This window comes from Callorhinchus milii, unplaced genomic scaffold (genome assembly GCF_018977255.1).
Source record: "Callorhinchus milii isolate IMCB2004 unplaced genomic scaffold, IMCB_Cmil_1.0 Scaffold5, whole genome shotgun sequence".
NCBI lineage: Eukaryota > Metazoa > Chordata > Chondrichthyes > Chimaeriformes > Callorhinchidae > Callorhinchus > Callorhinchus milii.
The window spans coordinates 11,566,588-11,575,476 of NW_024704746.1; the positions used below are offsets into that span (position 1 = coordinate 11,566,588).

The 8,889-nt window shown below is 38.5% G+C and overlaps 1 protein-coding gene across 2 annotated transcripts; it reads left to right on the forward strand.

Moving 5' to 3' along the window:
• Positions 1–4,544: 4,544 nt before the first annotated feature.
• Positions 4,545–8,463, forward strand: LOC103180048 (regulator of G-protein signaling 21-like). 2 transcript variants are annotated; one of them, XM_007895666.2, is made up of 5 exons: positions 4,545–4,822; positions 5,284–5,394; positions 5,548–5,609; positions 6,384–6,550; positions 7,365–8,463. In XM_007895666.2, the coding sequence occupies exons 1-5, from the start codon at positions 4,707–4,709 to the stop codon at positions 7,548–7,550; spliced, it is 642 nt and encodes a 213-aa protein (XP_007893857.2). In that variant the 5' UTR covers positions 4,545–4,706; the 3' UTR covers positions 7,551–8,463.
• The last annotated feature ends 426 nt before the right edge of the window (positions 8,464–8,889 follow it).

Genomic DNA, 8,889 nt, shown 5'->3' on the forward strand with positions numbered 1-8,889 from the left:
AGAGGAAGCTTGGACAGTTTTTGAAATGACAAGCTCGGTGGGTTTAAATAATACACTTTAGCCGTACCCCAAACACACACTCAGGCAAATTTTAATCTAATTTTTTTCTGGAATTAGATAAGCAGAGTGCAGCCCACCAGGGAAAGAGTGTGGACTCCATTCCAGACAAAGGGAAATTTGCATGTGCAACTGGAACTCTGTCTGGTTTGGAGCATGGTGATGGATTTCCACATGTGTCAGAGTGGTTAGTTTCCTGAAACAAAAGACTTGCATTGCTTCTGTTTGTCTTTCTTTTAAGGAAACAAGACAGGTCGCTGTGTGGTTATAAATGTGTCTATTACTTGTGTTTCTTCCTAATTGAGTTCGGAAAACTACAGCACAAGGAAGAGTGTGGTTGCCATCAATGTAGACAGTGAACACTCTTCTTCCTGCCACATCTTGGTCATATCACCTCATCACGCTGCATTAACATGGATTCAGACACCATAGAGAGTCTTCTAATCAGAAATCATGTGAGCACTAACGATCAAGATTAAAGCATGTTTTTAGAATTTAGACTCCATTCCGTATTTATTCACAAGAGGTAACCACACCAGCAACACTGTAAATTCTAAGGGAAAACTTCTTGTGGTTACCTACATAGCTAAAGGAGAGCCACAAAATTACACATACTTGAGAATAATTTATTTAATTTAACAAATACATATGTATAAATTTCCCAATGCCTCAGTGAATTTCCCCAGTAAGTAGTTGAGCCACGTGGAAAGTCCCAGGTTCAATCCCAGCCTGTTTAATTAGATTTGATCCCAGGATATGACTTTTACAGCAATGTTGAAAAATATGGGATATTCACCCCAAATATCTGGGACTCAATCTCTCCTCCTTGCCTCCTGTTGTGATCCCGCTTCATAACTGAAATTGTGAACATATATTAACCCATGTAGTCAAAATAATTATTTTAATTAATGGTTAGAAATGCTTATTGGGCTATAAAAATGCCGAGATGACTTGTTTATAGTAGCCGAGGAAGTTAAAGAGGTTGTGTTAAAGATGTTTTCTATAACAATTCAAGTTTTATAACAATTCATGTTCTTCTATAACCATAATAACTCGGCAGGTGTAATAACAATTCTGCAGATTATATTTTGTTAATATTTTTATGTGAGATAATTGTTTCATGGACGTGAGAATGGAAAGATTTTGTATTTTATGGAAAATCGATTAGAAAAGCTGTATAGTTGAATTATACTTTGTTCAGCCTAGGACATAGCATATCAGTTTCTGTCCATGCAAGAGCCATCTTTCATGTGACGATATGAAGTGGTGAAGCAAATGTGTTTGTCTTCGGGGTTAAAATCCGTCAGACTTAGACTGTTATCATTGTCGAGGCTCACACAGCAATAGCTATTTGAGGAAAGCACTGAAGGGTAATTATCACAGGTGGAATCTTGTTCCAATAGAGGGAAAGTGGAGTCAAATGCTGGAGAGGATCAGAGGGCGGATAGATGGGAAAAAATGGACAAAGTGATTTAAACGAATATGCAACTAAAAACGTCTTGAAATTATGGATTAGCACAGCAGGATGTTCTCATCTTTTGTTTGAAAATCAGTGTGTTAAACAAAGCTGATATCTGATCGTCTTTAAATGCATAATATGACGTCCAGAATCTGGTAATTCACATGATGCTTCCTGAGAATTACTCACTTCCTGTTTCTGTTCAAAGTATAGTGGCGTCTCTCTCTTAGACAGAGCATCATGTTACCGTCATAGCTGCAATTCATTCCTCACTTTATTAAGGTTCTAACACCTATGAGTGGATTGTGACTCATTAGTCATTCAACATGTGTGCAAATGATAAAGTGGAGTCAAATGCTGGAGAAACCAAAAGAAGTTTCTTCACTCAGAAGGTTGTTAGGGTTTTCATTTCATTATCACAAGAAGCTGTTGAGGCCAGATCGTTAGTTATTCGTGAGTGAGATAGTTAAGCTCCTAAGCAGTTAAAAACATTAAGGGATATGGGGAAAGAGCTGAAAAATGGGATTAATAGAAAAAGGGTGTTTTAGAAAAATAATTAGCATAGGATGGGCTGAATGTTCTCCTTGTCTGCAGAATGTTTCTGTAATCGGGCCCATACACCTCGTTTCAGTAATCGCAGGTATGTATATAATACAATACAAAATTACATCTGTAAAGTGCCTGTCACGTCGGGAGGGTGTCCCAAGGCACTGAACAGTCAGGGATTAGGACACGGGGGGAGGGGGAGCATTGCAGACTCGGGGTATACTGCAAATATGGTACATGTCAGGCTTCTGACTTGCCAGTGACCTGTGTGTAGTGTATAGCCTCAGAGGGCCTCCTGTTGTTAGCGATCTTCCCGGCGACCATTGAAGATGCTTGTGAGAGCAGACAACTGACTGACCAGCCAGTCATATTGCACTAGGGTTTGACTGTATTTCCATGTTGCTGTCCCAACAGTTCTGCTGCTTTTTCACAGTAACGATGACTCTACTTTTCCTACAAACACATCGCTGGAAAGTCAGCATTTTTCATTTGAAATGCTTACAGCATCAAAAGCATAAAAATACAGAAAATCTTTGCACGGGTTGTTAGCTCACGCCAGCCAGTATCCTGTTCGGATGCACGGCTGGTGTGGGCTAACAACCCGTGCAAAGATTTTCTGTATTTTCATATGTCTGACATCATTAACAGCACAACCTCTAACTATTTCACGGTCTGTGTCCTCTCTCTCTATTTGGTTGAAGTTTTTTTGTGCTCATTGAAAGGGAAGATGACCAAATATGGGAACTGAATCATCCCACATTTCGCACCAAGCTTCAGTGCAAAGCAACTTCCACCATTGACATATGACAGGTCAGGTTAAACCAAGTTCTGTTCTACCAAAATCTTAGTAACATTGTCAATTCATGCCTGAGTGCAAAACTGTGTTTAGAACACTCAAACATATTTTGTTAGAAATCTCTCAGGGAGTAAAATGTAATACTGTGATGAGAAAAGATCATTCAACCCACCCACCTCAGCTTGTGATCCAAGACCAATTTCAACCTAACCACTTCTTTTTACAGCTAAGAAAAAGAGAAATAAGAAAAGAAAATACAGTATCACCATTCACAGGACTTAAAACACAGATCAGTCTATCTCTTTTGTATCACAAAGCAGTTCTCCTAGGCTGAGTGAGGTCATCTTGAGACTAGGAAATTAGACTCATTTTTAAAAAAAACACAAGCCATACCCAGATTCCACCATGTTCAAGAAGTAAATCTTGTTGCTATCCAGATGTTCGTCACTCGCAGGAACTTGGCTCTTACACTCCTGGAAATGGACCTTGGTGTCATTACCTTACCTACTGTCCCTGTTTGGATCTTCAACAGGACACATTTATTGAGGCGCTTTGAGACGTCTCAAAGACATGATAAGGTGCTATATCAAATGCAAGAATTGTTATTATTATTGAAGCTTTCAATTTTTCCAAGTTGCTTCTTATTTAACTTCCTTGCAGTCAATTTACGGCTAGACTATGTGTTCAGTTATACGTTTATTTCTTAAATAATCCGGGATTGCTTATCACAACCTAACTACCTTGTCATTAATGCACAATTTTCCACTTTCACAAATGTGTACAAAATAGGGTCAATGAAGCCACTGAATTAAATACAAGATGAAGTCACACTAGCTGTTATTCCATCCGGCTTCTGCCACCTACATGGTGAGTGTACTACACCCCTGCATTAGAACGGCTCTCATGACTAACTTTCCAAAAAAGAAATGGAAAATAGTAATCAGTAGCATTTCAAAATCTCCCACTCTTGTTAGTTTAATTGCCTCTTAACTACTTTGGCAATAACCTTTAAACTCAAGATTAACTTTTGAGTACATAATGCAAGCGGGTATCAAAGCCACACTGCCACCACCCCCACCCCCCCCCCATAGTTAAAGAACTGCTGAATATCACATGACACATTTGCTGGTAAATACATTCAAACTCTGCACCATTTACAAAATCCACTGTGATTTAACTTTGTGCATTTGGTGTTCGCTACGTGAAAATCTAGGCTCATGTGGGAACAACTTTTGTTCGACACAATGGGAAACACATGTTGATTCTTGTTGAAAAAGTCTCTTGCGGTGAGTAGCGTCTCTTGAGTTTTCTGGCTGCACTGCATTAGGTGCATGGTGCATACTATGATTCAAAGATTGAGGTCAAGCACATCTAAAGGCACGAAATCTATTCATGTTCAGATTCCAAAGGGGCTTGGCACTGGATGGGTCAGAGATACGAAGGAATTTGTATCGCTTTAAAGATTTTTGCATGCTTGTTAATCACATTTCCTGTGTTGTTGATTGAAACAATACTTTCTTTTCGCCAGTGAGCTAAAGATATTGTTTATGCCCTTATTTGCCGTTGTTAAGCAATCCTGCCTTGTTATGCCCAAGGCAATATGGCTTAGGTACATACGTCAACACTGTACTAAAATAAGGCTTCCTTGCCCAGTGTCTTGAAACTGGTTCAAACTCGTTATGAAATAGCAAATCAGCTTTCACAACAGGTACATGTAACACCCGCCTCCTTCAACAAAGTATATATACCGAGAGGAGAGAGACACTGCAGATGCTTTCAGTTCTTGGCAGAGTGTTCCTGGAGTACATCACACACACAGCCTAGCAGCAGAGTTTGGTGAAGAAAAACATGCAAAGTGTTCTGATTCTACTTCTGCATCAGAAACATTCCCCCATGGAGGAGAAAGAATACTGCAACTACCAGAAACAGGATGAAAAGCCGACAGATATTAAGAAACACAAATTGTAAGCAAAACATGATCATCTTTAAAGGTCTCCTTAAATTAAATATAGTTTTAAAAAAAAGGCTGCTGTAAACTAATAGATAGCTGTTCACTGCATGATGATGCTGGTTAGCCTACAGATTTTCTTTCCAACATGTATACAGTGTGTCCATCGAATTTGGCAAATCAGCAAATATTTTTGCTTGAGCACTTATATTTATTAAGGGAATCATAACAGTGCTCATGAACTGGGATATTATTATTAATAATAATTATAAACCTTTTATTGAATAGAGCCCTTTGCACGACAGGACGATGTCTCAAAGTTTTTCACATCATATATTGTCATGTGATGTGCAGTGACTGTGTATTTTGCAGGCAAACTGGCAAGCAAATAATAATTAATGCGCTAATACAATTCTAATCAAGCGGAGTAAGTAGCTTTTTAATGCATTGCTGATGTGATTTTTTTTTCTTTTATAGTATCAAAGATTTGAAGAGTCGATGCAGTTACTTTTTACATCATCCAGCATCATTTGGAGACTCTTCTTCACTCTTGTCGGCCAAAGCAGATGGGGTGAAAGTGGCTTTAAAGTAAGTTGTTGGAATTACTATTGGGATAATTGGCAAGAGGTTCTTCCTTGCTGCTAAGATTGACAATGCGCAGCAATAAGCAGATCTTATACCCTTTTCCTACTTTCAAAAGTTTGAAATATGCATACTCATTTTTTTTTCTCCCTCCTGCAGACCAACTCATGAAGAAGTGATGACGTGGGCTGAGTCTCTGGACAATCTACTGGCTCATAAATGTAAGCAGTTTGTACGTCTTGGAAATGCATGGCCTCTTTTCTACCCAAGGCGCCAAGAACAGCTACAAATTCCTGTTAAAATATTCTGAGATGTCCGAGGGGGAGGGGGTTCCACTGAAAATTATCTAATTGCTTTTCTGAAGGATCGCATGTCGCATTGCTTAGATCTAAAACATTGTTCATGCTGATACAGTCTGATTTCAAAATCCAAAAGTCTCTTAAACATTTCATTTAAAAATGGTCTCTAAAACACTGGTTTTAAATTTAGCTGAAGGCTTTTTACAAGAAATGCATTCAATTGTATTTATTTGGCTGAAGGCAAAATATTCAAGATTAAGGAATTCGGAAATTTGTGCAGAGCTGCAATTAGTGTAATGCACATACAGTATATGAGACAAATCCATAAGCCCTTTTAGATGAGTGAACAAGATTTGTTCAGTAACTGGTCACTGAACAAACCTTCCTCACATCTCTATTAACAAGATGTTGGATATTCTGCCCAATGCATTCATAAATTATAATGTGTCTGAATAACTTGAAATCGACTTAACACATTAATTGATGTGACAAGCGCAAGCCAAAATGATCTGGTGTAAGAAATAGAGCAGGTACATTAGACTACGCTCCAATATTCAAAGGATTGGAGAGATAAAGTTAACTGATGTAGGATAGAAGCCTAAAATGCTAGTGGAGATTCTGACAATGTAATAAAAAGTAATGAAGAAGGAAAGGGCTGTTAACAACTAATATTAATTTTTCTTTAATTCTTTCCAGATGGGCTGATTGCTTTCAGAGCTTTTTTGAAATCAGAGTACAATGAGGAGAATATTGAGTTCTGGCTGGCTTGTGAAGACTACAAGAAAATCAAGTCATCCATGAAACTGGCCTCCAAAGCAAAGAAGATCTACGCAGAATTTATCGAGCCAACATCCCCTAAAGAGGTAATTCATTATTCTGCAATTGTACAGCAGATCTTAAACCTATTTGAAAATATGCTGCATGAACTTATATTATTCTTAAGTAACCCTACTATAAATAGTGTACTTGAGAACCTGTTGTGACTTTAAAGACACTTAAGATGTAAAACCAAGGTCCCATCTGCCTGTTCAGGTGGTACAATTCGAAAAGAGAAGGGGGTTTCTCCTGGTGTCCTAGCCAACAATCCCCAAATAAAATTGATCACTCACTGGATGGTTGTTTGTGGAATATTGTTGTGCGTAATTGGCTCCACAATTTGCCCACAAAATACAATCGATCAAATTTACCATGAATCCTGTGAAGTGCTTTGAGACGTTTCAACAACATGATATCAAATGCAAGGATTATTATTATTATTATTATTACTCTGTAAGCAGAACTTATATGAACAGCTCGCCAAAATAACTGACACTTGAATGGTGTCCCGTTTTAAAGCTTTCTCTGTAGAAGCTTCACTTCAATTTCCCTTCCAATGTGTATTCTAATGGAAATATATTGGTTCAGACAGCCAATTTCATGTCAAGTTATTCTAGAAACTGCAGAGGAAAGAAAAACTAAAAACCCATTGGCATCATTACTCACTCAAAATTGGGCTGACTATGTTCAAATTGATTCCTTCCCTAGAGATATCCGTGACAAAAAAAACTAAAGTAAACGATTTACTGAACTTCATGTAAAATACAGAGCTCTCGCTGGATCATTGTTGAACTTTGAATAATTTAATGTTAGTTGTTGCTGTCCAATATTCATTACTAAATACCTTTGTTTTGTTTGCAGATTAATTTGGATTACTACACCAAAGAGCTGATCGCTTCAAACATTCAACAGCCAACCTATTCTTGCTTTGACGTTGCTCAGAACAAGGTCTATGGTCTGATGGAGAACAACTGCTACACCAGATTCCTGCAGTCAGATATATACAAAAATCTACTCAATAGCAGCCTTGACAACCACCAGACATGAATCTTGCCCTTCCTGAACAGGGAAGACATCAGGAAGGCTGCCTCTGAAAGAGACATGGCCATTTTCTGCTTGAACGGACACTCTGCAAAGGCATATGAAAGGCACATACTTGCTTGAAAAAAGTAGGAGAGGGCAAGGACAAGGAATGGTGAAATTACAGCAGAGAGCATCAAGGAAAATCTTAAAAGGGAAAGTAGAAAGGCAATGCAGTGTGGGTGTGCCTCCCCAGTGCCATGGTCTGTTTCAACTCTCAATGTAATGCTGTGGGAAGCACACCAAGCTAGAGGTGTCCCCTGTAGAGAAGGAGACAAGGAGCAAAGGGGACACCACCACTGTGCTGCTGGCCACTGGAACCCATTGCCTGGCCTCTCAGAAGCAGGAGGTGCATGGCATCGGCAACCAGCAGAAGGAGATAGGTCGGAGTTACACAGGAGGGTCTTGACCCTCAAAACAGCAGAAAAGCAGAAATGCCAGTAAATTATTATGCTATAAAGTGAGATGATGTACTTCAGAGCTGGGTCTCTACAGCTTGTAATATGTTTATTGATAATGAACATGACATCTCCAGATCAGATCTATCTATGTTTTTTTAAACATGGGGCGCTACTCAAATACTAGGCAACTGTAAAAGCAGCAAGTGTGTTGCACGCTGTGTGACTTATAATCCTGTACGACAGGGAGTTCCATCATTTTACAAGGAGTTTAAACCTGAACCAAATAAACCTTCTTTGCAGAGGGTTGTGCAGATGTGATTCATAATCTGATTTTGCCTGGCAAGGAGCTGAGTTACTTGTATTTCTCATCTGGGATTGTTTTCAAATTATGGTATTTAATTCTTTCTGATCTATTTATATCTATGGATAAAACTAAATTGTTTTGGTAACATTTGTAAATAAAATTATTTGAACAGAAATTTATAAAGTGTTTATATTGTTGTCCTTTTAATCATTGCCTCAGGCATAGTACATTTCTTTTCATCCATTACATTGATGATTTTCATTACATTGATGTGTTTCGTCCACATATATAGTCAATTCACTTTACAGTATATTCTGTGAAGCGCTTTGAGATGTCTGGAAGACGTGAAAAGGGCTATATCAAATGCAAGGATTATTATATATTATGATAGAACTACAAAGCACAAATGGCCTTTCTCTGTGCTGAAAGTGCTAAGGTTTACTCACCAAAGCATCAGAGAAAGACACACTCACATCTCACTCATGTTAAATTCCACTGATATATAGAGATTCACATAGGAGATTACACCTGATTGAAGCAGGCCATTTGGCCCAACTAGTCCATGCTGGTGTTTATACTCTGCACACGTCTGCATCAGCCA